The sequence below is a fragment of the Drosophila erecta genome, unplaced genomic scaffold (assembly GCF_003286155.1).
Source record: "Drosophila erecta strain 14021-0224.00,06,07 unplaced genomic scaffold, DereRS2 tig00000000-arrow-pilon, whole genome shotgun sequence".
In the NCBI taxonomy this organism is placed as follows: Eukaryota; Metazoa; Arthropoda; class Insecta; order Diptera; family Drosophilidae; genus Drosophila; species Drosophila erecta.
Window position 1 is genome coordinate 22,753,938 of NW_020825194.1, and position 27,382 is coordinate 22,781,319.

Genomic DNA, 27,382 nt, shown 5'->3' on the forward strand with positions numbered 1-27,382 from the left:
ATTTACGCCCCGTGTGAACTGTCGTTTACAGTGCCCTTTTTTTTCAGTGCACATATGCACAATGTTTGCAGCATTCAGCTCGGGGCAACCATATCGACGGAGCACACTGCAAAAGTATCGCTTATATATCTTCCGCTGCCATTATTCCGTGGTGTGAGGTTTCGGTTTCGGTTGGGATGGGAGTTTTTTGTTATTCCTGCTCGGTTTGACAAACAAGAGTTGGCTGCATGTTGGAATTCGAGTGAATTTTAAATTGAAATGCCTGGGTGCGGCATAAAAACTCGAGTTTATGAAAGTCTTGAATAGTCTGCAGCAGCAAAATTTAAAAAGTGCTTTGTAGCAGAGAAAGCATTATACTTGTGTTGACTATGTTTTGCTAACGAGACTGCAACGAAGAAAGCACAAAATGGCAAAAAACGCCTAATTGGCTGGTCAAATGTCAAGTGCCAAGTGGCGAGTGGTGGCACCCACTGTGCACAGTGGGCAAACAATGCGAACAATCCGAACAATGGAGCCATGTTTCCCGGCACTTGAGAAACTGCAACTGTGGCCAAGCCAACGGAGATGGCGGAACGTTTAAGCAGCACAAAAATGCCACTGGTTTCCGATTTGGGTACGTGTCTGCTGGTTGTTTGGGCTGGAAGTTGGGTTGGGGCTGGAAGAAAACGCAGGCCGGCGGTTGGATGCAGCCTCTCTGGGTTATTTTTGTTGGCCAACTAAATCGTCAACGTCAACATTGTCGCAGACCGTGTTGACATTTGGCCTTGCACTGCCTCCCACTGCAGAGGATAACAAAGACAGAGGATGAAAGGAGCCCCATTCTGGGGTCTCAAATTCCGGTGGGGACACCGGAGCACCCTCTAGGCGTTGATATAGTACTCCCGCTTCTTCTGGCACTTCTCATACGCAATGTAGCACAGGGCGATGGTGATGAGGACCAGTATGGTGATGCCCATGATGATGCTGACCAGTATAATCTCATCGTTGATGCTCTTGTACGAGTGACCTGCAAAAAGGCAAGGATAAGCAAAGGAAACACGAGTTAGAGGCCTCGCTGACAAATTACAGGCAATTTTTCCAGTTTTTCCAGGTGGGTGAGGTGTTTTTCGGCGAAAAAGGTGAGCCAGTGGCTCACCAATCCCCAGTTCGGTTTTTAAGGACTTAGTCCATGCGTATTCAAACAAAGGGAAATGCGGACCATGACAAATGCAGTGCTGTAAAGAATAAACGATGGCCATATGCCACAAGCAATCTGGATAAAACCCACGCACACACAAGGCGGCTATAAAAACTCGCAATAAACAAAAATAATATGAAAATTGGTATTGCAACTCGCATACATGCGCAGATGTTCACTTTTTCACATTTCGCTATATATGAATTGGGTTATTAACGCAATTATTGGCGTAAGCTACAGAACAAATATTTCAAGGATTACGTTTTAAGCTTGATTTACGTTTAAGTTGAAACTGTTTCTAGGTTTGACAAAAACAAAATGCAAAGGTATTTACATTTATTCAATAGATGGCAGATGGTTCCCATTACAATATATTTCCTATATTATGGGTGTAAAGGGTATATGAAGTCGTATCCGCACAGCAATTGCTAACATATACATTTCAAGCGCGCCAAATTAAATCTGAATTCTCGAATTATTTGTGTAAAAGCTCGCATTGCGGCTAGATAATTTGCGATGTCATTAGCTTTGGAGGTTTGATTTAATTTATAAGCGAGAGGCGCATTTGGGATTATAAGGCATTAATTTAAAAAGCGGTGGGCAGCATTTCAATTTGGCGTAACCAGAGCAAATTGTGCAAATAGCCTCGCATTGTTCGGCTCCATTTGGGCCAGCTGTTTGTTTTATGGGTAATTTAACACATAATCGATGTCGAGCATTCACTCGACACACATTAAACAGATTCAAATCTTGTTCACTGGCAGTCGAGCCGACGCCGCCAGAGATTTGTTAATTAGAGGGCTCGCATTACGAGGGCTCAAAGCCCAATGGCCCATGGCCCTAAGCTAAGGCACCACATAAGCCTCATGTTCCGTACATTATGTATACAAAGTATAGTACATATGCACGGCCTAACATCCGAGGGTTTGTGCGGTTAATGTACTTGATTGTCGGCATCAAGGCGTTGAGTGTCCCTCGTGGTTCACAGTTCAGGGTCAGTCAGCCTTACTCGGATAAATAGGCAATCATTTGGATTGCTCATTGCTGGCCAAATGGCTCACCTGCCGCCAAGCTGGCCATAAAACACAATGGATGCACAAAATATTGTGCAAAACAGCAGGAGAGAAAATAAGGTTTATGGGTGATTTATATTTGCCAACATATAAGCATAAGGCACTTAGGTGTTTTGATTTATCCTGACCAACCTAAATATTTCACCACTTCATTGTTAATGTTTTTCCAATATTTTTCCTCTCTTGCAGCATGCATTTTCAGTGGGAGTTGAACTTTCCATTGGTTTAGAGCACCTATTTGAAAAGTAGACCTCCAGGCAAAATGCTTTAAAGCAGCACACACAAAATGTAGCACATTGTCAAGAATGGATTGTGCAGAACATATTTCAATGTTGGTCCTAATGTTCTGAACTATAATATGTTCTGCTAATGGAAATAGTTGTGATCAAGTAGGATTCAAGTCCCAGAGCCATTTTCCGGAGTTTTAGTGCTATAATATACCAATTAGCAACAACTTGCAGCCAACAATTGTATCATTAGCCACTTTAGTTGTTTTGCAAACTTTTCAATGGCCTTCAAGTGCGGTCAAAGTCTTCTACCCCACTTCTTGGGGTTTGCTCTTTTCCAAGACCACGAATTTGCGGTTGCTTAAAACATCAAAAGCGCACAGAACAGAAAAGTTTGCCATGTCAAATAATAATTCACAGAAATGCCTATCCGGTCTGACAAAGTTCGGGCTGTCAAAATGAAACTTATGATAGCGTGAAATATGCAAAACGAATGCAAGGCACCCACTTCCCGCTCAAATTGAAAACTGAAATGGATTTTGGAGAACCCATGGGCAAAAACCGGGCTAAACTGAGCGTAAATTATTAAGGTTCACGAGCGGATGAGCCTAACTATATTCGGGAATCCACCCAAGGACACATGTCCTGCCCGCCGATATGTATTAAATTTCATTTATTGTTCTCTTTCCGCACAAAAATACAGTCAATAAAGTCATTTGACAGATTATGTGAATAGACAGAGGACAAAAACATAAAAGCATGGAGGAGTTGGGGTCGCACATTCAGCTGGCCTTATGTAATATCCTTCGCCAAGTATGTGTGTCCTGTGTCTGACATCTTCCGAAATTGTTTGTGGCCACAAGGATTTGCCAACATTGAGGAATTTCATTTGGGCCAGATTGTAGCAGGAAGTAATATATACTTAATACCATAAAAATCGGTGGCTGACTTTTATTTTTGAATAACCAATTAAGATAAGCTTCAAAGATCGTGCATACTCAATTATTTTTAACCGACTTTCACAAACCGCTCAAAGCAGTTGTGTTTTTCCGATACAATTGCAATGAAAATAATACATATCGAACATTCCTCAATATGAGTTCTTTTTTTGTTCATTCATTTCGTTCAGTGCAGGCTTCGGAAAGCTGATTTGACCTTCCCAGGGCGCACAAGTGTGTCGGGAAATTATCAATTAGATGACATCAAAGTGGGTCCAGATTAAATGGTCCCTTCTGAAATGACACTGGGTGTTTTCGACCCCCAAGATTTCCTAAATACTGCTGAAAACCCCAGCAATCCGTTCCCCTTAGATCCAGTAATTTATTATTAAGTATTATTTTGTATTAAACTCATATATATATACATTAAACCAATTGGGGCCTGTAACCTGGGAAGATGGCAGATCCAGAGGAAAAACGGTGGGTTTCGCACTTGTTTTCGAAAGTAGTATTGAATTATGTATTGAATTCACTAGGAAATTCTTATTGGGACGCTGTTGCAAGTTTCACTGGCGAGGGAATCTCACAGTAATTATACCTTCCCTCACATTACCGATTCTGATATATGCATTCATGAACGACAGGGCCGTAAGTACGCGTTACCTCCTTTAGATATCAAAACTTGATCAAAGCGATGTTTTAGGAGTACAAGTGCTTGTGGCTCATTGTCACCATGGCCCTGCTGTGGATTACCGAAGCCCTACCCATATACTTGACAGCATTGTTGCCCCTTGCCTTTTGTCCACTCCTTGGTCTGGTGGTGAGTTAAAAAATGTCCCGGGAGCAGAACTCAAACTCAGGAAAGAAACCGCAATTCAAACAAACAAACTCTGTTTTTTTAGAATTCCGAAAGGGTGTGCCAACTGTTCTTCACCGAAACCATAGTGGTGTTCCTAGGTGGACTTATTGTGGCCTTGGGAATCGAGTACTGCAATCTGCACACGAGAATCGCCCTGACAGTCATTCGGATTGTCGGTGGAAGTCCTAGACGGTAAGCCTATTTCAGTCAGTCATGCTATAAGATCTAAAGCTTTTAATTGAAGGGAATGCTATATTTATCCAAGTATGTTACATATGTACTTGTATGTTTATAGATTTATATGTATATTTACATATTTGTCTTGCTAATTTGCACCGATATGCCAAAAATATTTTGGGCATGCCAAAAACGTCAAGTTCCATGGTTATTTCAAAAGATAATAGGGTATCTGATAGTCAAGGAACGCGGTCAACTCTTGCTAGTCTATTTGGCAATTCCTACAGAATTAATTATATAGTGCACATGCTAGATATTTACTTTATGCGATAAGTCTTTCAGTTTGTTTGTAGGCATTATGGTTGTTAGCGTGTTTATGGGATTGTGGATATCCAATTCTGCCGGAACGGCTATGATGTGTCCCATTGTTAAGGCGCTGATCACAGAGTTGAATACCGTGAGTTGTTAGAAAATAATTTATATAACTATTTTGACCTTGTACCACTAATTCGAAGAACAACATGGTTCCCGTTTATATGACGCAAGAAGAAGAACCAGTTGAGGAGGGAGAGTGAGTATACATAATGCTCTTACTGCGAAATCCTTAATTTTAATCTTGTGCAGACCACCACATCCGTCCAAGATAACCATAGCCTTCTACGCTGGCATCGCCTACGCCTCCACAATCGGGGGACTGGGAACGCATATTGGTACAGGAACGAATCTGGTCTTAGTAGGCATATACGCAGAGTAATAAAATCGGGTTTGGAAAGCTGAATACCAAGTTTAAATAATATCTTTCGGCAGCCGGTTTCCCACGTCCACGGAGGAAATTTCATTTGCCAATTTCATGTTCTACTCGATCCCCCTGATGGTGTGTTTAAACATAACGCTGGTTATTATTTCCTTGCTCGTAACTCAGATGGGACTCTTTCGACCAAAAAGTAAGACCGGACAAGCCATTTCGGAGGCCAACAAAAACAGGAAAGTAATGGAGGAGGTTTTGCGCCAACGCCATATTGATTTGGGCCCAATGAGCTGCCATGAAATTCAAATGTCCATCGCCTTTGGTTTAATGATAGTGCTTCTAATTACCCGCAAACCGGGATTCTTTCCGGGTTGGATGACTCTTATTGACAGAAAGTATGTTCCCAGTTATATAGGTCCCAATGAAATGTGACCTACTATATTAATATATTATATATTATATTATATTATATTCATTATATTAATGCACTTCCATTTTAGGCCAGTGGGAAGTTCGGTTGGACTGTTATTTGTTGTGCTACTGATGTTTGCCTTGCCCACCCAATATACGTTCTTCAAGTACTGCTGCGGTAAAGGTGGGTTTCATGATAACTCCAGTAAAGACAGTCTTAAATAGCACCGCGCATTACAGCTCCGTTTACTGCCCAGGCGATAGATGCGGTAATATCTTGGCAATATGTCTTTACTAATATTTCCTGGGGCCTACCGTTTCTTCTGGGTAGGTTTCTTGGGTCCACGCCCTCACACTAGAAATATATACCCGAGTAAGTAAAAGCCTATACTAGATTCGTAGAAAATGATGTAACAGGTGGACGAGAGTATATATATTCTTGATTATATTTGATCTGGGGAACTATAAAATATCCAGATTAAGCTTGCAGATTCTAGAGCTCTAGCTTGCCCCCCCAATCTAACAAACTAACACACATCCACTATATGTTTTGCCTATCAGCATTCATCCACATGCCAAAAGTGGTTCGTGACAATCAGTAACAATCAATCGGTAACCGTGCGGCAATCCTATCTCCATCTGCTTCCCGCGCAGCACGGGTATCCGATAGTCGCGACACTCGACTACAGCGGGCTCCCTTGGTCTACTTGCAGGTGGTGGCTTTGCCTTGGCCGAGGCCAGCCGCGAAAGCGGGCTTAATATAATGATCACCAAGGCCATGCAGGTCCTCAAAGGATTGCCGAGTGTTGTGTTGCAGTTGATAACGCTTGTGTTGTCCACGTTTTTCTCGACTTTCAACGCCAACGTTGTTGTGGCGAACATTGTTCTACCAGTTTTATGCGAAATGGTGAGAGGCCTAAACCTTTGTACACTCGTATAGTACTTATTTGTTTCTTTTTGCATGAAGGCCATTGCGTTGGAAATCCATCCTTTGATTTTAACTCTGCCATCTTGCTTAGCAATTAGCATGGTCTACTTTCTACCCGTGAGCACGCCCCCGAATGCAATTGTTACCCAGTATGCACATATTAAGACCAAATACTTTGTAAGTAAAAGCTTCAGGAAGTACAAATTCCCACTTTAAAATATTCATTTTCTAGGCGTGTTGCGGCATTTTGCCTACCATTATCGGGCTGCTCGTGAATTTACTGAACACCAACACATGGGGATTTGTAATTTTTCCGGGAACAAGAAGCTTTCCAGATTGGGCAATGGAAATTAGGAATAAAACAAAAATATAATGATGGTTCTGTACAGACACCCTGTTCTTGGTATAGGGCTTTCAATAGCTATGAATTTTTTATAAATTATGTTATGTAGTTAATAATTTTAGTCAGAAAACGCGGCCAAATTTCCTATATTGCGACCTACTCATGCATTTTTGACGGATCAGGATATTGGCTACATCCAAATTGACCAGTTAGTTTATTAGTATTCATGCGTGCCACCGATTTGATTAATTTTATTAATTTCGAACTTTATTCTAAGCCGAGAGTTGGCCATGATATATTGGTTCTTTTTTTTAAAGCCATACATTCTTTACACTCGTATTAGAAGCCAAGCAAAATGGGAGAGTAAGTCTTTTATAAGTCTATCTTAAAGGACCCAACTACTTTAGACCTCGTCTGCAGTGCTGACGACAAAATTGGAGGCGGTCAGGCCGTAAAGAGATGTTGCGGCTTCCATTGGCGGGGCAAGTCCACCGTCATAATTCCTCTCATCACACTTCCGGTTCTGATATACGGGATCCTGGAGAATAATCTGGCAAGTTAAGCAGGCCCCATCCCCGAGTGCATAATTTGTTACCCCCACCCGCAGGCATATGTGTGCATGTATCTGGTGGTCAATATGGCGCTTTTCTGGATAACGGAAGCCATTCCTCTATATTTGACGGCTCTGTTTCCAGTTTTTTTTCTGCCACTGTCCGGTATTTTGGTACGTTATTGAGTTTGCAAGGGTAGTATTAATTTTATTATGTTAATGTTCAATTTTGAACATTACTTTACAAAGACTTCGGAACAGGTATGCAGCTTTTACTTCAGTGACACCGTGGTCATGTTCCTCGGAGGACTGCTTATTGCCCTGGCCATAGAATACAGCAATCTCCATCAGCGCATCGCACTCACCACTATTCTAGTAGTGGGCTGCAGTCCGAGGCGGTAAGGCTCTTTCGAAAACCTATTTAAGATCTAAGCCAGATCTCTTCAACCAGCTTGCACTTCGGATTGGTCATGGTGACTTGCTTCATATCGCTGTGGATCTCAAACTCAGCTGCCACTGCCATGATGTGTCCCATAGTGAAAGCAGTACTCAATGAAATGGAAGCTGTGAGTAGATTCCTACTAACCGTGCAAGGATCCTTTTTTTGGCATGTGGGCCATAGGTTCCTCGGCCGGATAGACTGTAAAGTTGGCATTAGTATCGGTCATAACCACTTGTTGCTATCTTTATGCCCCCTCTAGCGCACAACCCACAACGCCTAATTCAATAGTGTAAAGAACTCATGTAAACTATTACTTTCAGCAAAACATTTTTGCCATTTACAAGACGCAGGAGGAGGAGCCGGTGGAGGCAGGCGAGTATGTGAAGAACTGCTGCAAGTAGGGCATTTCATTACAAACACGGCAATTTACTTGCAGCCCCCCGCATCCGTCGACCATCTCGATGGCCTTCTATTTCGGCATCGCGTATTCCTCGTCCATCGGTGGCTGTGGCACCTTGATTGGAACTGGCACCAATCTGACTTTCAAGGGCTTATACGATACGTAAGGGCGATAGGTTGAGTGTGCCGCTCATTTTGATAGTATGCAGCTGATAACACCCATAGACGATTTCCCAACTCCGAGGAGAAGATTGACTTCCCCATCTTCATGGCCTACTCCATTCCGTTTGTAGTGGTGGTGCTCGTCTTTCTCACGTACCTCGCGCTGCAAATCACCCACATGGGTCTCTTCCGGCCGAACAGCCAGATAGGTCAGGAGGTCAGGAAGGGCACCGAGAGCAAGGACGTTGTCCAGGGCGTGATCAAGCAGCGCAAGGCTGATTTGGGACCCATGACGTGCCATGAGATTCAAGTGGGCCTGCTCTTCGTGCTGATGATTTTCCTACTGTTCACCCGTAAGCCGGGCTTCTTTCCGGGATGGGCTGACTTTCTGAATGCCAAGTTCGTTTTCCCAAAGATCTCTGTATTCCCTGTTAAACTATTCCCTTCCAGAGCCATAGGCAGTGGCCCGCCAGTATTCTTCGCGACGATTCTGCTCTTCGCCCTGCCCACACAGTATACCTTCTTCAGGTACTGCTGCGGAAAGGCTCCTTTCCCAGGACAAGTGTTGGATGCCAGTCTGTCGTGGGTCTACTGCCAAAAGTACACGCCATTTGGCCTGGCCTTTCTGTTGGGTAAGTGTCTCGCTCTTGGTATTGAAATAGTTTCTCAATCCATCTAAACTGATCATCCTTGTCAGGAGGAGGATTCGCTTTGGCCGAGGGCAGCAGGGTCAGCGGAATGGCCAAAATGCTGGGCGAGTCCTTGGCTTTCGCTGGTAAAATGCACTCCGTTTTCGTTATTTCCCTGTGCATTATACTCTCCCTTTTCTGCACTGCATTCGCTTCCAACGTGGCCATCTGCAATATTCTGATCCCGATCTTCTCGGAAATGGTAAGTTGAGCCCGGCGGCACTACTCAAATATTTTCAACACGCGTGTAAATGTATCCATTAGGCCCTGGCCATCAAAGTGCATCCCTTGAAATTGACTCTTCCCGCTGCCCTGGCCTGCAGCTTGGCCTTCCATTTGCCCGTAAGCACTCCTCCTAATGCAATTATATCCGGCTTCACGGGCTTGAAGACAAAGTACATGGCCATCGCAGGGCTTCTGCCCACATGTGCTGCCTTTCTGTGTCTGCTGTTCACCGGAACCGTGTGGACCTTACTGATCTATCCGGGGACGTCTGATTTCCCCAAGTGGGCTAACTAGATCCAAATTTAAAGTGTCTGCAAAGTGAGTTTAGATCCAAGATGCGGAATTTGGTCAAACCTTTTTCAAATGCTTTTTTACAGATCCTTGTTTATAGGCAAAAATTTCTGGTATCGCCAATAATATTTCTGTCAAATCAAAAGGCCTTGGAAGTCAAAAGAACGGGATCTTTCTTTTGGCAGCAATTTTGTTGAGTTGTATGCCGTGCTTTGCTAAATGTTGGTACCCCCATTTCTTGTAAACTGACCTTGAATAATTTGTGCGTTTCAGCTTTAGGTGTCTGCACATTTCACAGTCCAAGCTTACTCAGTATTTCGTTTGATGGCCAATAAATAAAGCCGACAGAAGCCTTCTCAATGTCTAAACGTGGCATAGCATTTTGGGAAGGGCGGAAATGTAGCCCACGGGTGGGCGTTCAAACTCACTTAGCAAACAATTTGGAACAAGGGAAAACCAAATTTGTATGCAAACACAGCAATAAGTTCCTGCGGCTGGACTTTCACCTGAACTCATTCACATTCGCAGGTATGGTTTGGTGGCACATAATCCAGCCGAGCATCTGAGTTTTATTGCTTTCATGCGTGAATGATATGCTGAGCACCCGAACACACGAGTATCTGTAGCGCACAAATCTCCAGCCGACACAATCAAAAAAAGTGTACACTTCCGAGAAAAATGCCTGTGCGAGTGCTCATGTGGGTAAGAAACGCAGCGAAATAAATGTAATAAAACACTGACAAGCTGAATATACATGCATGCGTAATCAAGACTCGAATAAAAACACGCTTTTCAACACTGATTACGGTGAGGCATGCGGCAGGACTTCATCAGCAGGACGCCAGGACGCCAGGACGACGCCATCGGGGCCGACATAAGCCCGCCAAATGGGCGACAGGGCGCAGAACGAACCGCCCATTCACCACCCCAAAGTGCCGGGGGTTCAGTGATGTACAGTGGTTAGGGGGCGCATAACAATGGACTCGTGATTTATTCATACACCAATAATATTTCGTTAAACATAATTCGGTACAGCATCGTCATTTATTCGAGTTCGTTTCGCTACTGTGTGGCAGGTGAATGTATTTCATGAATTATTGAGAAACAACAAATAATGATAATAATTATTATTAATGCGATATACAGAATGGCAAATGAAAAGAAATGATTTGTAATCATAGTAAACATATTCCATGGGATGCGGAGTAAGGTAACAGTGGGATGGTTATCATACTGTAATCTGTAATCTGTGCAATCTTATTCCCAAATATGAGCGGCACAAAGCCTTGACTGGATCGAACATCATGCTTATCTACTCACCACTGTAATAATTGTTGTCCGAATATCCGTATTTGCCGGCTGTCCTGCCGCCGCCGGCCATCTTTGTAGATTGCTTTGTTTCCTTGGCGCGTGCTAATACTTCCTGCTGCTTTTAGTTGTATGTTGTATGTTAGGGCTTTGGCTGCCACTGCGGGACCATAAAACACTCAAGCTGATCGGCGTTGGATGGGCTACGGTTCCTGCTGCAAATGCTGCTGCTGGCGGAGAGCGGCGGAGGGGAATGCAAATAAAATTTGGGAAAATCAAAACGGGCAAATTGTTAATGACTCTGTCCGAAGCATAATGAACTTGGCTACGAAACATAAATCAGAAATCCCACATGCAAGGACACAACGTATGCCTCAGGCACTCAAAGTCATGGTGTTCTGGAATTGGCCAAGAATTCTCACGAGCGTTTATTATTGTTTCCAGGACTACAAAAAGCTACTCTCAAGCTTCTCGAAAGGAAGCGCTTAAGAACACCTTGAAGTAAAGTTAAGTAAAACACATTAGAATTATAAGGAAGTTGTGTAAAAAAGAAGAAAATATAACTTAGAGGAAGGAACTCAGATAGCAGGTGTTTTAGAAGTACATTTCCAGCCCCATTTGCGGATTCATGGACAACGTTACGTATACGTGATATTTAGCTTTAGAGGGCCATCAAAAATTGCAAAAAACTGTCTAGCCCTGTTTGCCTTTAATAGAATTAGCTTTTGAGAACACGCCAGCTAGCCGCCAGTCACGTTACGTATACGCAATGTCAGCGTGTTTTAATTACAGCAAACACCCTAACAGGAGGGCTCGCGTCGTCTGGCCGTGTAATTATGCAAGTAATTAATATGCAAGTACTTATTTAATATTAACCAAATTGCTGCCACTTGAAGCGTGTCGCCAACGGCAACGGCAGGAGTAACCATCGAGTTTTGTGCCCCCATGGCAACAATAAATTGTGTTCAATTTGTGTAATTAGTGTAAGAAGCTTTGGCTGCCAAAGGTGAATGTGCTTGAGCATGTGGGATTGTGTGCCAGTGGGCGGGCCAATTTACACACATAAATTGTTTCCCCAGCTTAGAGAAAGCAATTTGGAAATTGCATGCCAAGTGATCACGTGGCCTGCAGGTGGGGGGCTGTGCGGTTCATGCCTGATGCATTTCTCCAGTTGGTGCGCCCCATTTACTGCGCCTTGGGGGTTTCAATGGAACCAGCACCGCGGCGCAACGGGCGGGCCAAATGAGCTCTGCGATTTGCTAACGATAAATTTCGAGTTTAAATCGGGGCTTAGTGCAAATTGGATTTGCTTTGTTCCTGGTACGCAAAGTGGGGCAATAACTTAATTAAAAACTTAGCTAGAGCTGTCGGAATCAAGTGGCAGCACTACGTTAGCGGATAGTTTGATGCGAAACAATTTATTTTGGAAATTTACCGAAACAAACCGAAATTTTCCTCAAAAATGTGCAGCTTAAAATAGGAAATGCCTAACTAACCCAAATAATACAGCTTAATACCATTTACTTTGTTAGTTAAAATGGTGCAACCCCATCTGAAACTTTTCGCTTTCAACTACCAACTTATGCCATAAAACATCATCAATCAGGGCAAGTTCCGCCGTCTGGCTAAATAGCTTAATGAGTTTGAAGGCAGTCCAAGCTCCAGAGGCAGCTAATCTGTGTAGCAGATCTCATCACTCACTTAGGAGTAATCTATTTATGTCTGGAACTACTAGATCCACGCCAATCGAGGCGCACTTGAGGCTGGCCAACTTTCCTGTTGGCCAATTTCCCTGCCGTAATGCGATTTATCGACTCTACGCTCAACAATATGTTGGTTCGGTAAAGTTATTCAAATTAAACGACGCATCCCTTTGGTGCTTTTTTTGGCGCAACAAATTTGATTAGTACGGAAAGTTTTCACTGGATCAGTTTTAAGAATTTCCTGCACGTACTGCGTGAAAACTCAATTACACCTTCAAAAAGCCATTCCTCTTGCGGCTCCCAAAGACGGGGATGCTGGTTCCGGTTTTCCGAAAGGTGGCAAGCAAATAATAAGAGAAGTTTTTCCACTCTGCTGTTTGTGTGCTTTGTTGTTCCACACTCGGAAACAAAACGCCTAACAGCCAAGATTATCTGGTATGCTATGGCATATATATGTGAGTTAAATGAAATAATACAGCAAACAGAGATGTCGACATCAACTAAAAACACTGAAGTAATTAAAATAGTGACTTAATCGTAAAGAAAGAGAAATAAATCTTGTATTTAAAGAGTTATCGGGTGTGAATTTAAACTATATCTTTTCAGGTCTTATTTTCAGTATTTTCATTATTTTCGTTTCCCTCTGTTCAAAGTCTCCTTTTCGTGAAGTGTAGTTGCAGCTGCTGGAACCCAAGCCAAAGGAAGGAGACCGCAGTCTAAGTGAGAACATATGTTGGACGGCAGATACACACCAGCGCATAAGAAATAATAGGAGTGCGACTGGCGGCGCGGGGAATGGGGAATGGGGCAGCGGAGATTGGGGAACGGAGATGGGAACTCGGAGGCTGCCGGAGTGATGGCTTCCAGCTCGGGTCCCAATAGGTTCCGCTCCTGGCCTCTGACCCGCTGTAGAGCCAAGTGATGACCGAAAATAGCACTAAAATTGTCGCCTCTGTTTCTCTGCATTCATTCAGGTTTTGTCTGCTGCGTGTGTGTGTGTGAGTGAGTGCCCTTGCTGGCGTATCTGTGTTGCTTTATGGCGGCGTAAGCGTGTGTGTGTTGACGGTTTTCGACGCATTGGTTGAGTGTGTGTGCGTGGAGTGCGCCTCATCCTGTTTCCTGGGCATGGCGTGTGCGCACGAGTGCCATTGTCTAAATTATTTGGATGGCGTACGCTTTCCGTTGAATTTGCGTGCCCTGCACCGAACTCCCGACCGACCATGGAGCCTATTCTCACCCAGCTCTTGCCGAGCGTCCTTTGATGGCTCCTGATGGGCCACTCGGCGTCCCCAAAACAATACATCAATTTGTTCGTATGCACGTGGCCCGGGCGTTTGTCATCGCAAGTGATTCCTCATGATTGGCCTAATTGGCAGTCAGGTCAGAAACACCCATACCCAATCCTGTGTCAATGGAAAACCGATTCGATTTCTCCATTTTCTCTTATCACATGGAGTACTGCAACCCCATTTGCGCAGTGTGTGGGTTCTGGGATGGACTTTTAAAAGTTAGGGCTGCTTAGAAATTAAACAAATATATGCACAAAAGAAGAAATAAATTTGTATAATATTTCTTGTGCCAAAATAAGATTTTATGGTGTGAGTGGTTACTAAAATAATTAAAATTAATGAGAATTTTAAAGAGCTATATGAAGCTTATATCAGCTCTCAAAACTATAAAAGGTTGGATAACAGATTCTAATTGAAATGCAAAAGCTTGTCCATTACCTTCTCATATGTGAGATAAAACTCATTTGTGGAAAATAGTGACCACATAAATTATTCATTAAGGCCCTAAGTATTTGTTTGTAAATCTAATCCGCCTATTAGGTCGGGACAGTAACATTTGACGCCCAGCAGGAACGGAATTTAATAATATGTATCAAGAGTGCATATGCGTGATAAACATTAGAATAAAGTCCACACTAGAACGCACGTGCTGTGTGAGTGGTTTTCCTGCTTCAATATGTACATAAAGTTAATTGATGTGCTAATGGATGCTTTATTTTAGAGCGACTCTTATTTATATTGTGCCGATGCCAGTTAATTGGAAAAAGGCTATAAATACTTTCAGGTTGGCGTCCTTATACTCTTTAGTTGAAGTACATATGTTCAATAAGACATTGAGTACACTTTTGTTTAAAGGCAATCAGCAATTGTACTTCAATTTAGTCGAGACTTAAGGCGAAAATACCTATTTCACTAGACGACCAACTTTGACAAATAGGCGAATACTTTTGCTCAAATAGATAAATCGTATTCGTCCGAAGTTGCAGTTTCGCAAACAAATGACAACGTTCTTCCCCTCGCTTTTCTTATATTGGCTTTTATTGATTTTACGTTCAGTTTATTGGAATTTCTCTTTTAACGTCTTGCTAAACAAATCTGTTTTCCCCTTGAACTGCACAGGTAAACACTGGTATTTACCCACTGTATTTGGCCACCTCAGTACACAATATTTCGATCCTTCGGGGATTTTACATGGCTGTTGATGTGGCTTACCAGTAATTAGGCAGGGGAAAACTTCTCGACTAACATGTTAGGAACTACACATGTGTAGGGAGAAAAACTCCCCAGCTTTACGTGCTTTGGTTCACCTTTTCCAGTGGCACGGGATTCAAGAGAAATCGACGCTTATAATGTCTTTGCCGGCTTTGCTGCTGTTTTTCCTTGAATAATGGAAAAATAAAACATGCTTTTTCACTATAAAAATGGAATTATTGCACTTTATATGGCGGTCCGCTTTGAATGGGCGTCGGCGATGCTTATACAAGATTTAAGTAAAAAGCGTTTAATAGTTAAATGCTGTTTGAGGTTCCGAAGTTTTCTGAAGTTTATATTTTGAATTCAACTTCAACGATGTTTTATTACCCGTTGTCGCAAACTTAACTAATATCTGTTATTAAACGCAACTTTAAATTCCGAAATAGAAAATTAATCTTTTGGCATAAACTGACTGACATATTGGGAAAATGATAAAGAGAGCGATAAAAATAAAAATGGTTTTGTCAATACTAATTGAAAATTCAAGGCTGGTCACGTAAATGCTTTTCTGATATGCAGCGAATTTTTGTGGGTTCTATTTCGTTTTGCCTCCAAAAGCCAATTAAAAAACGTGTCAAAAATGTGTTGAATAATTATTTCACATTCAATTTATGAATTGCCATCAAATAAAGCAATTTGGTCATCCCGGTGATAGACTTTACAGAGTTTATACTTTAGTATTCATTTCAAATGTGTAATATAGTTCCTTAATGCCAATTCAAGGGAAATTGAATCATTTGGTTTTATCTTGATATACAACATATCTTGATATAACACATTCATTTATATAAAGTGTGTCTATCTTAAGCCTTTGTCTCTACATCTTAGCCTAAGAATGTTTTACCAAAAACAAGATTTTCTTTGCTTGAACAGTTCAACGTTGGCCAAACCAAAATAAAGTGGAAAATTCTTTGTAATCTCTGCTTGCTTGACAGTCAAGAAAGGAACGTTTTCGTAGCTGCCAAAAGCATTTTGCAACCTCTTTTGAAAGATCAAGTTCATGGCTTTCTGTCACTGAATCCCCACAATCCCAACGTTCAACGAATTGTTCGAAATTTAAATGAAGCTCTGGTAATGAGAAACCAAGATTGTTTTTCTTTTAGCTTAATTCTGGAAAATTTCTAATGCCTATAACAATTCTAAGTCTAAGAAGAGCCCAAAGCAGTTTTCCAAAGTTTCTTTCAATAATAAAACCATAAAATTCAATAGCTAAATCATAATATGCAAATGATGGCCAGCGAATACAAGCCTTAAATACTTTAAATAAGTTTGAAGTCCACCACCCGCAGAGTAATCGACAAACTTGATGGATGGTGAAGGGATACCGAGCGTGAACTTGACTCTGAACTGTGAAAAATGGAGTGCTGATGGAAGCGTACAAGTGCCAGCGTGCAGTAAAACGGCGGCCATAAAACATGTCGTACAGTTGCTCATAAAAATCAGGGAAGGTGGTTCCAATACCACACCTGACTGACTGACTCGCTGACGGACTGCCCAGACTTGAACTCGGTTTGAAATTGATTTACATGGGCCATATGGCTGAGGGCTTACCATCGGGCTTTGTTGTGTGCCAACTGCCATTAAATGGCTAATTAAGATTTCAGTGCGCTGGCAGTCGTCCAGCAGCTGGCCGCAAATCTCACGCCTTTTCAAATCCCTTTTTTTGGTACCCAATTTTCCGACCCGTTGGTATATAAGACACAAAAGCGCGCGAAGTTACACAAACAATCGGGTCCAAAAACAGGACTATCTCGCGCACACACGCAGTCACGCAAATGCAGAGCTGCCGACTCCGATTGGTCCTAGTAAATATGGCGCCAAACAAGACGGGAATGTCGCCTTTTGGAGCATCCGTTCGGTCCGGTTCACTCTGTGTCACTAGCGCACCTACTCCATCAGACGGCGTTTGTTCTACTGATGAATGAATCCCTCGCAGGATGCCAGGATGCGGAAAGTTCCCAGCATGCCGTGGACCAGCAGCCGGAGCTTTTACTACGTTGCGAGCTTTTCCCTAACCACAAGTCCGCGTTGCAGAAGTCCTCAGAAATTCGACGAACTGGGAATACCTATTATTCCGAATTAGTTAGTGAACGGAAACTGCAAAAATCAGAAGCAGAACTTAAAACCCTAAATAACAAAATACAAATGAATCAAAAAATTATTAATTAGCATTACATTATTTTTCAAAGTGCAAGTTCAAAGTCAAGAGTGTTGGGCTGTAATTATAAATTCAGAAGCTCCGTGGAAACTGTTTTATTTACTGGCGATTTCAATTTGAATTACGGATTTGGTGGAATACAAACCAAGTATAAAGTACAGGCAGAATAACATCAAGCGGAATCGGTGAGCAGGGCGGCGTGGTAGGCGATGTGCTCGGCGACAAAGGTGGCGATGTAGAAGTAGCTGTGGTCGTATCCCTCGCGCTTCTTGAAGATGGTCTGGATGTGGTCGTTGCCATCGGCTGCCGCTAGCAGGTTCTCCGGAAGCAGCTGCTTGCCAGCCAGGAAGTTGTCGGCTGCCCCTTGGTCGATGAAGAGCTCCTGCGGTGTGCTCTCGTACTGCGACACGAGATGCGTGGCATCCCACTGAGCCCAGTCATCTGGGTTGGAACCCAGATAGCCGGCAAAGGCCTTCTGACCCCACGGGCACTCGGTGGGATTGGCAATCGGTGCGAAGGCGGACACCGACTGGTACAGTCCGGGGTTCTTGAGGGCGCAGATCAGAGCCCCGTGGCCGCCCATACTGTGGCCGAAGATACCCCGCCTACCGGGAACCACGGGCAGATTGGCATTGACCACATCCACCAGCTCCTGGGTCACATAGCTGTACATGTTGTAGTTCTTGGACCATGGCTCCTTCTTGGCATCCACATAGAATCCAGCCCCGCTCCCAAAGTCGTAGGCATCATCCTGGCCGGCGATTTCCACGCCCCTGGGCGAAGTGTCCGGATTGACGACGATGAGGTTGTGACGGGCGGCGTGCTGCTGGAAGCCGCTCTTCTGGATGAAGTTCTCGTGGGTGCAGGTCAGTCCGCTGAGGAAGAACAGCACCGGACACGGTTTGCCCTCCAGAGCAGCCGGCGGCAGGTAGACGCCAAAGGTCATGTCGCAATTTAAGGTGCCGGAGCGATGGCGATACACGCGCTGCTCGCCCTCAAAGCACTTAGATGCGGACAGCTGTTCCAGGGTCATGTTCTGCGGGTAAGAAGGTGTAAGTAATTTGTTAATTAATGGAATAAATTCATTTTCAAGACGCACTTGTTTTTGAGGTTCTATAAATAACAAACGATAAAAAACAGTGTGACCGCATGCAGAGCGCCAAAAAAATGGAAAAGCTTTCATAGCATATTGGGAGCTATCGATGATCATAAAGCTGAAGATTAATATAGAAATGAATATTTTATTTTTTTATAATTCATGTAAATAAAATTCAACCCTTAGTAATCACTGATGTATTTTGCAATTCTTAAAAATAAACATATGCTTTAAATGAATATATTTAATTGCAATGTGCCCGTTTAATACAAAAAATACTTAACTCTGTAACGATAGTTGCGCAGATACCATCCCTAGCCGGGAAGAAGAAGCGTCAGTTGTAGGAATTGCAATTGTTTTTTGTTGTTAACGTGATTTAAAAGATAAGTACACCTAATAAAAAGCCAAAGAATGTCGGAAGAAGCGGCCAGCACCTCGGCCTTTGGCTTCAAGAAGCGGAACATCAAGAAGGGAGCAGGAATTCGTCGCAAAAAGGAAAGCAGCAGCAACGAATCTGGTAAGAACATGACTTTACCGCCAAAAAGAAAATGGGCAATAATTCTGATGTTCCAGCAAAAAGCAGCGATGAAGAGACCAAAGGCAAAGCGAGTGCTTTAGTGCGAGCCGAGAACCGTCGCAAGCGGACGAATCCCAACTTTCAGAGCACCAAGACACTGAGCAAAGCGAAGAGACAGGCGGGAGCATTCGGTGAAGATGGCTCATCCTCCGCCTCCGACGATGATAAACTGGGCATTGCGTACAAATCCAAACGCGAGGCGCTGCCCAGTGGACCCCAGGATCAGGGAGCCACATCCATTAACGAAGTGGACACTGAATTGGATCGCGATGCGCAGGCAATCCATGCGCGAGCCTTGAAAATCAACGAGGAGCTGGAGGGCAAGGCGGACGATAAGATCTACCGCGGACTCAATAACTATGCACAGTACTACAAAAAACAGGATACAGCGGCAGGGAATGCCAGCTCCGGAATGGTACGAAGTGGTCCAATTAGGGCTCCTGCCCATCTTAGAGCAACTGTCAGGTGGGATTATCAGCCGGATATCTGCAAGGACTACAAGGAAACAGGATACTGCGGCTTTGGCGACAGCTGTAAGTTCCTGCACGATCGCAGTGATTACAAAGCGGGCTGGCAACTGGAAATGGATCACGAAAATCAGCGAACCGGTGAAGTAGACTCCGATGGCGATGATGGCAAGTATGAGATTCACTCTGATGAAGAAACGCTGCCTTTCAAGTGCCACATCTGCCGGCAGAGTTTCGTCAATCCCGTGGTAACAAAGTATGAACATGAAAATTATTCCTATGCTTGTTTTACTAGACAAATACATACTAATTTTCCTTCCAGGTGCAAGCACTATTTCTGTGAAAAGTGCGCCTTGGCCCAGTACAAAAAATCACAGCGCTGCATTATTTGTTCCCAGCAGACAAATGGGATTTTCAATCCCGCGAAAGAGCTGATCGCTCGCCTCAAGACCAACCCAATAGAAAACTCAGATAGCGATGAGGAGGAGCTTGGGGCAAAAGAGGATAAAGCTAGAGCAGACGAAGAGGCTCAAGAGATTTCTTCCGAGTATAGTGATTAATTTAAATTTAAATCACGAGGTTTCTAAGCCACCAAAAGTCCTACCACTGTCGAAACCACTGTCCACTACTAAATAAACTTTACGGCCTTGGTGGTGAAAAATTAGACAATAATCTGCAATACAAATAAAATTTTACAGTGCATTTGTAGCATTGAAAAGGTGTAGAAAGTAATGTAAAGTGTGTTCCACCGATAGGTGGCGTGTAAGAACATGTAAGAACCCTTGCTTATGTAAAAAACACAGTAGATACAGATACATATTTACACCAGCGAGATTGCTGATGATTATCTATTCCTACTACTAGCAAGACAAGTATATTTTGATCAATTTTAATCTAGGAAATAATAGTTCCAAGATATTTAGGTATTTAAAAATCCTATTTATTTTTCAAATAGACAAAGTCTGATGAAGTAAAAAGCTACTTTTAATAGTTTTCGGTCTATTTATAAGGATTGGTTAACATACAAATTATGCAAAGCAGTTCTGGCATAAATTGTTGAAGCCTTATATTTATATTTCGTTAATTTGTATACATATTCACTTTAATGTATAGGATCTCCTTAAAGTAAAGTGTCCGGAAAGTACACCATGAAAAGGTTTTTATAAAACGAATCACATCGACGATTGGATTTTATAATATCCTTTAGTCTGCAGGACCCCACAGCGTTACTCACCTGGGTCATTATGTGTCCAAAGCTGAGTACAATGCTCCTTCGCTTGGGAAGATTTGAACACGCGATTATGGAGTATACGAACGAGCTTCTACCACTTACACTGGGCAGACGAAGGAAATTTCTTCCCATCCCCAAGGAAGCGGCAATACTTGGTGATTTCGATCGAGTATTACTTGACGTTTACAACGATCCAAGGCCAACTTTGGCCAACTTCGAAATCCAACAACCGAACCCCAAAATTAAACTTGGAAAACAACTGAAACTACTGCCTTCTTGTCGTATATTTATATGACCTTCGAGTCGACTTGAAATAATACATCTTAAACATAAAATATTTCCATGTTCCCCAACTAAGCTAGTTTTCTAACTATTGCTTTTCGATATAATTATAAAGTAATTAATTTAATAAAGTAATATTAAAATAATTCGGTATTATTCACCTATTACTATTTCTATGATGTAATTAAATAATTATCATATTGAGGCAATATAAAATTCGAGTTTTTACTTTTTACTAACGAGTAGTTCCTACTCGATTGCCAGAGTACAAATAATAAAGATTTTTGTTTAGGAAAAATATTTTCTTGTGGCCCTATAATTCCCAACTAGTTCTAGTGAAGACTGTAAGACATGTCTTCTAATTTCACAAAATTTTGCAAGTAATCTCTCTTACCGAGAGTGAGTGTCGAGCAGTGAGTGTAGTGTATGTACCGGTGTATGTACTGGTGTATGTACTGGTGTATGTATGCATGTATGTATGTATGTATGTATGTATGTATGTATATATATATGTATGTATGTATGTATGTATGTATGTATGTATGTATGTATGTATGTATGTATGTATGTATGTATGTATGTATGTATGTATGTATGTATGTATGTATGTATGTATGTATGTATGTATGTATGTATGTATGTATGTATGTATGTATGTATGTATGTATGTATGTATGTATGTATGTATGTATGTATGCATGTATGTATGTATGTAGTGTATGTGTTACTTGCACAAAGTAGTACAAATTGTCTTAATTAAAGCCTGAAGAATGTTTAACCAGCCCGAAAAAATCGTGTGCAAAAAAATCGTATGGCGTTGCGCATCTTATTATTCTAGTGTCTTTGGAGCAACCTTATAGCCCTAATTTAATTGCCAGCACTTTCATTTCCGGGTCCACTCGCATCAGAAAGCACAGGCACAATAGAAAGCAAAGGAGTAAAGCGGGCCAAACTTATACGGAAGTGAATTCGTTTGACTTTTGCCCGCTAAAATCAAAACCTCCTGCCAAACTTTTAGGCATTAGGCCGCATTGTTTCACAGCATAAAGCCGAAATATTGGCCAATGGCAACGAATCGATGCTTAGCCACAAATTCCAAAATCCATCCGGCTTCTCTGTCCATCCTTTTCCCAGCTCTGAGCATGCAAAATATGAGCACATAAGCCTTTAAAAGCAGGGCAGCTGCTCAGGCTGAGCGAAAAGATAAAACTTTTATTTTCCGGGATCCTGGATGCCACAATGTCGAATCGATTTTATTGATGGTAAACTATGGGGTTTATGGAAAAGGCTTCCCTGTTCCTCTGGTAACCTATAATACCTAGAGCTTAATATACCCACGTGCTTACACCTTGTTTGCTTACACTATTCACATTCACATTTCTTGAAGACAGCTATTATTCAGATGCTGGTAATTACTGCAGTCAGGAAGCTTACCTCTGCTAAGGATTTTCCAAGGATAACAATAACTAGCTCACGGCTGGTAGGTCACGTTCGCATTTGCTCACACTTTATGTGCCACTCACTTATTGGCAGTGCAATGGTAATTGAATGACAAAGTCGTGCATGATGAACGCAACTTAATTGAGGGGGAGCTAACGATTGTTTCGACCTGAAGCTGCGGCGCAAATAAAACGGGCGCCAAATCAGTTTTAATTATTTCCATAAATGCGAAAGTGAGCGGCAGACGTGAGCTCTGTAATTTTATAGTCTCTGTCAGGGGCTTTGATTGCCAAAGCGCAATAAGTGGGCAGGGGATTTGGGTTGCTTTTCGGCGAAGGACGGGTAATTTTTCCGCCTAATTAGGATATAGAAATTTGTGTGCGGTGGCTGACACGATTGCGTCTCGGCCCCAATGAAATTAGGCGTTAAATGTGTTTGACGCCTCCAGAAGTCGGCGAACTTTGTTTCGTTCTCGAAAAATCGTCTTGCTGAACACACACATAAAAAATTAAAAAAAATAAATTTCTAAATTTGACTGCAGATTTTTAGAGACTTGCAGATTTTTAGAGACATTTAGCACTTCAAAATCCGATTAAGATAAGTTGAGTTATGGAGTTTAGAACTTCAGCTTTGGGATATTTCTTAATTTGTTTGAATTTCTACACATCATAACAGCAAAAAAATAACAAAAAAAAATTAAAAACAAATAAATTTCTAAATTTGAATGCAGAGTTTTAGAGGTATGGCACTTCAAAATCTGAAGAAGATGAGTTGAGTTATGGAGTTTAGAACTTCAGCTTTGGGACATTACATAAAACGAACACAAATTGAAACATTAAAAGACTCTAGAAACCCTTTTTAGTAGCAGGTAGATAAAATTACGTATCAGATACCCAAAATGATTGTAAATTGGATATTTGTCGTAAACTGAACACCCGAGTTTTCATTCCTTAACCAGTTGGAATGTCATCCTTAAAAATGTTGTCAGAGTGTATAAAAATAAGTGAACAGTTAAAGATATCGTTTTTCCCTGTGTATAAGTATGCCCAAGGGCACCTATCTGCACGTTTGCCGGGCTGCACGCTGTTTGTTTTCATTCGCTTTTATTTATTGGCTTCTAATGTCATTGACTATTATATTATCCCATGGGCTGGATGGGATGGTCCGGCAGAAGTGCCCCTACCCTGAATTTGCTCCCGGACTCGGGCTCAACTTGTCGCTTATTGTGTCAATTATCATTAATTCCTAAATGCCCTCCTGTCCGCACCAAGGTTGCAGCACCTTTTTGAATGATACTGCCCCTGGAGCGACCTGAGCCAGCTCTGAACTTTCAGTACGTGTGCTGGCCATGTTGAGATGTCAGGCTCGGCCATATAAATTGTTATTGCCTGTGCGTTCCATCACTCCAGGACTCGGAGGACTCCGAGGACTCGGAGAACATCGGGGCCCGGCATTCTTAAAGTTTGCCAAACTTTGCCATACGTACTTCCGCTGCGACTCCCAATAATTTATGGTCCATTCACTGTTAAGTTTCTCTAGTTGTTCAGAACCCATGTTGACGTCGAGGATTAACTTTAGTTTCAAATCGAACAATTAAGAGCGCGCCATAATTACTCTGTAAATGAACCCCACACTGCAGGCCGTAAATAATACACAACAGCAATATTATGCCACCGCAAAAACCCCAGGCTCATTAATCTTTCACTTAATAGTCCCGAATAATTAAACAGAACAATTGCGCACTGGCCCCAGCCCACCAATTAAAAGCCAATTTAAAGAGATAGCAATTTATGGAATTCCTCAATTGAAAAAACACATTTTCTAAGCGCAAACATGAATGCCCTCACAAGTTATGGCCCACAAATCTGTGTCTCTGATAAAGGTTCATGCCCCTGCAGACTTTAATTTATAACAAACACTCTGTTGGTGGGGCTTTTCCGAATCCGAGGAACCTTTGACACTTGCACTGCGCTGGCAGTTATCCAGGAAAAACGGCAGAGGAAAAAGAAAGAAGGAAAGTTTTCTTCAAAACAAAAACCACTCGACATGTCCGGCCACAAGAATGCTTGTCGCTGGTTAGCCGCAGTGCAAATAAAGATAAAATGCAAAGTGGGCAGAAACTGGCCAAATGCACCAGGCCAAATGCACCAACGAGGATGCTTGATGGCCACAATGGCAGCTGCAGCAGGCAAACAAATCGCTGCTACTCTTGCGCCATTTGCGAATTGATGTTGGTCGATTTCTTGGGATACCCCGGAATATCGTGTAGTCGCCCTCCGGTTTTCTGGTTTACGACTTTGCGAGAGTTGCCCGCTTTTGGCCAGAAACTTTTGCCTGCACTTTATGATTTTTGCGCAAACTTTTGTCAGCTCGGCGGCTTTCGCTTTGTTTGTCGCCCTTGCTTTATGGACACCAAGGAGCAGATGCCTCATGTCCGCTGCTCCCACCATATTGATGTTTATTGTACTCGTAACATAAAAATGTAAAAAATAAAGTAAACCGAATAAACCGAAAACAAAAATATAATAAGAAGGTAACAAAAGTTTGCGGCATTTCGTCTGACATTTCTTCGATTGCGCGAAAAGTTGATGCAAGTGCCAGCGGGGAAGGCCACAATCAATATTTTCCTTACTGATGTGTTAAAATGTATCGTAATCAAATAAAAAATAAATTGAATTTCTTGTGGGTTTATAAGAGGGTAAGGGTAAACTTGCAAAACAATATAAATATTTGTGCAGCTTCCCAGTGTTTTTTAAAGAAATATACTTGTTATCAGAGGGATTTATAAATGGTTAATTACCACTATCTGGATTTATTCTCGGAATTTCCAGTTTAAATATGCTTCTTATCAGCGGAAACGAAGTGGAAAGGGAATTCCCTGAAATCTTGCAGTTAGGCATGTTTATATTTTGAGTAAAGGGTAAAATAAAATTTAACTAGTACTGTGTGATGCGACACAGGAGAGTTTAGAGTTAAAGCCCAGTAAAAAAGCTTTGCACAATTACTAATGTGGTTGTTCAATTGCTAAATGTTAAGTAAGAGCAGTAAAGCGGGTTATCCAAGTTAGGCTGCTGAAAGCCTAACAGCGTTCAATTAAATATTCGAGCCGAAAGTAATTGTCCTGAAAGCAGAAGCATTAAAAATCCAGGTCGCAAATAATGTTTGCACCTTGCCCGTGAATGCCCGGCACGAATGTTGTGGTTCTGGCCGTTCTCGTGTGAATTCGGGGCACTCATTGTATCCTGTGCACAGTTACAACTTCCGGGCAAACACACAAATGAGCTACAAAGTACATTTGCCGCCACAAAATAGCAAAATGCCTGCAATGAGCAGGCACTAAGACAACAATAGAATGGTTGACTGGTCCGCATGTCCTTTTCAGTCTAAGCAAATGAGGCCATTTTGCCGGGATAAGCCTGCAAAGGCGGTGGACTTGCAGGATGGGCGTTGTGGTCGGAAGGAAAGCCATTGTCCAGTCCATGAAAAGTTTCAATAAGGAAATATGGACAAATAAAATAAATGAAAAGTGTCTGAAAAATGTAACTTTAATAAGCTCAAGAATGGGAAGACAAAAAGCTAAATGTTTTTAAGCGAGTGTGTATTAGTGTGTGCCAAGGGGTTTTTGCTTTTGACAGTTTTGTGAGAGTTTTAAGGAACAACAAGTAGCCATTTGCCGTTTTCCGTTTTCCGGACTTTCTTTGGTCGTTGCTAAGCTGAAAATATTTTCATTATAAACTTTGCGACAGGTTTTCCCCTCTAAATGTGTGCGTGTGTGTGTGTCGCTGAACGGAAACGGAAATGCGCCATTAACTGGCAAGTCAAGCTTATTAGCTGCAATAAAAAATAATAAGCTGCAAAGTTATGTTGCAATTGTGGCATATTTTTTCACCAGCAGACTGTCTATTGCGGTGCCTTTCCCCCGCACAAAGGAAAACATATACGTGGCTTTTCTTGTGTTGAAAATTCTTTGCTACTTACTGACTTGGCTTTTTGCACTTTCGCTTCCTTCGCCGAAGGAGAACTTTTCTCCACATTGTGCTCCTGTCTGCGGGTGATTGTGTGACAGCCAAGGACAACATGCCAAAGGGGACAGGACAGGACAGGACAGAACAGAACAGTCGTTCTCTCATTCCGCCGGCGCAGAGAGCAAATTCAAGTTAATTTTATTTTAAAAATCGTGCTACAATATGTTCCCGGTCTTTGTGGCAAGTGACCGAAGCTTCCTTTCCGCCTCGAACTTGATAGCTGATAGTTGACTCCCACTCGACCCCCAGATGAGTGCGATTATGAGACGGGGCTTGGGCATGGACACCACAATGGGAACGAGGGTATGAGAATGGGTATAGAAATGGGCTTGAGAATGGCACTGAGCCCGAGAAAGCGAGAATGTGTGGACAGGACACTGAGAACTTGACAAATTGACAGTGTGCCAGGCGTTGATAGGGGCAGCTTAAAGAGTGCGTTGAAAGTTGATAGTGGGCAGCCTGGAAACAAATAAAAATTTTTAATTGCTCGCTGTTAAGAAACTCAGTCAGTTTAGTAACGAAAATCTTAAGGTTAATTAGTATATGTTGCATGAGAATTAGATAGTGGAGTTAAATCTTTCTGCACAAAAAATGCAGGCTAGTCTACCAATATATTTGAACTATTTTGTCTTCACGCGCGATTAGCGCACTAGTCAATTAAATATAAATTAATTTACTTTAATCCATTTACGCTTTCTTCATGAAGTGTATTGTGCGGCATTGTCAGCACATTTTAGCTTAATTTCGCATTGACTTCCGCTTCCTAAGTTATTTGAATAAACATCCAATCAAAACTTATTGTTTCCCATTATAATTATAATAATAATAATCATGGCTGTGGCTGGCGCTGCCATTAAAAGTTTTGAAATTTAAACACCTGTCAGTCGATTCAGCGCTCAATGGCCCAGCCCGG

At 42.2% G+C, this 27,382-nt stretch overlaps 5 protein-coding genes across 8 annotated transcripts; 3 read left to right on the forward strand and 2 right to left on the reverse strand.

Moving 5' to 3' along the window:
- Positions 1-545: 545 nt before the first annotated feature.
- LOC6553951 lies at positions 546-17,178 on the reverse strand. 3 transcript variants are annotated; one of them, XM_001979425.3, is made up of 3 exons: positions 16,745-17,178; positions 10,960-11,174; positions 546-1,006 (listed from the first exon to the last, which is right to left on the reverse strand). In XM_001979425.3, the coding sequence occupies exons 2-3, from the start codon at positions 11,018-11,020 to the stop codon at positions 861-863; spliced, it is 207 nt and encodes a 68-aa protein (XP_001979461.1). In that variant the 5' UTR covers positions 11,021-11,174; positions 16,745-17,178; the 3' UTR covers positions 546-860. The 3 variants fall into 3 exon arrangements, with proteins under 3 accessions (XP_001979461.1, XP_026836291.1, XP_026836293.1); XM_026980490.1 differs by having other exon boundaries at positions 10,960-11,177; XM_026980492.1 differs by lacking the exons at positions 10,960-11,174; positions 16,745-17,178 and adding an exon at positions 10,381-10,439.
- LOC6553953 (protein I'm not dead yet 2) lies at positions 3,871-6,961 on the forward strand. Its single transcript, XM_001979427.3, has 13 exons — positions 3,871-3,895; positions 3,952-4,063; positions 4,119-4,235; positions 4,318-4,466; positions 4,794-4,908; positions 4,967-5,022; positions 5,076-5,201; positions 5,259-5,594; positions 5,700-5,794; positions 5,851-5,937; positions 6,324-6,517; positions 6,578-6,715; positions 6,771-6,961. Exons 1-13 carry the CDS (start codon positions 3,873-3,875, stop codon positions 6,909-6,911), a joined length of 1,689 nt encoding a protein of 562 aa, XP_001979463.3. The 5' UTR covers positions 3,871-3,872; the 3' UTR covers positions 6,912-6,961.
- On the forward strand, positions 7,053-10,007 carry LOC6553952 (protein I'm not dead yet 2). Its single transcript, XM_001979426.3, has 13 exons — positions 7,053-7,244; positions 7,302-7,434; positions 7,489-7,605; positions 7,681-7,829; positions 7,883-7,997; positions 8,194-8,249; positions 8,310-8,435; positions 8,498-8,833; positions 8,885-9,066; positions 9,132-9,325; positions 9,388-9,666; positions 9,726-9,860; positions 9,913-10,007. Exons 1-11 carry the CDS (start codon positions 7,237-7,239, stop codon positions 9,640-9,642), a joined length of 1,671 nt encoding a protein of 556 aa, XP_001979462.2. The 5' UTR covers positions 7,053-7,236; the 3' UTR covers positions 9,643-9,666; positions 9,726-9,860; positions 9,913-10,007.
- Positions 17,179-17,404: 226 nt separating the features above from the next.
- Positions 17,405-20,869, reverse strand: LOC6554000 (S-formylglutathione hydrolase). Of its 2 annotated transcripts, none has more exons than XM_001979423.3 (2): positions 20,726-20,869; positions 17,405-18,387 (listed from the first exon to the last, which is right to left on the reverse strand). In XM_001979423.3, exons 1-2 carry the CDS (start codon positions 20,852-20,854, stop codon positions 17,524-17,526), a joined length of 993 nt encoding a protein of 330 aa, XP_001979459.1. In that variant the 5' UTR covers positions 20,855-20,869; the 3' UTR covers positions 17,405-17,523. The 2 variants fall into 2 exon arrangements, with proteins under 2 accessions (XP_001979459.1, XP_026836281.1); XM_026980480.1 differs by lacking the exon at positions 20,726-20,869 and adding an exon at positions 18,451-18,526.
- On the forward strand, positions 18,735-20,395 carry LOC6553950 (E3 ubiquitin-protein ligase RNF113A). The gene is made up of 3 exons (XM_001979424.3): positions 18,735-18,964; positions 19,021-19,747; positions 19,814-20,395. The coding sequence occupies exons 1-3, from the start codon at positions 18,859-18,861 to the stop codon at positions 20,049-20,051; spliced, it is 1,071 nt and encodes a 356-aa protein (XP_001979460.1). The 5' UTR covers positions 18,735-18,858; the 3' UTR covers positions 20,052-20,395.
- Positions 20,870-27,382: the final 6,513 nt, after the last annotated feature.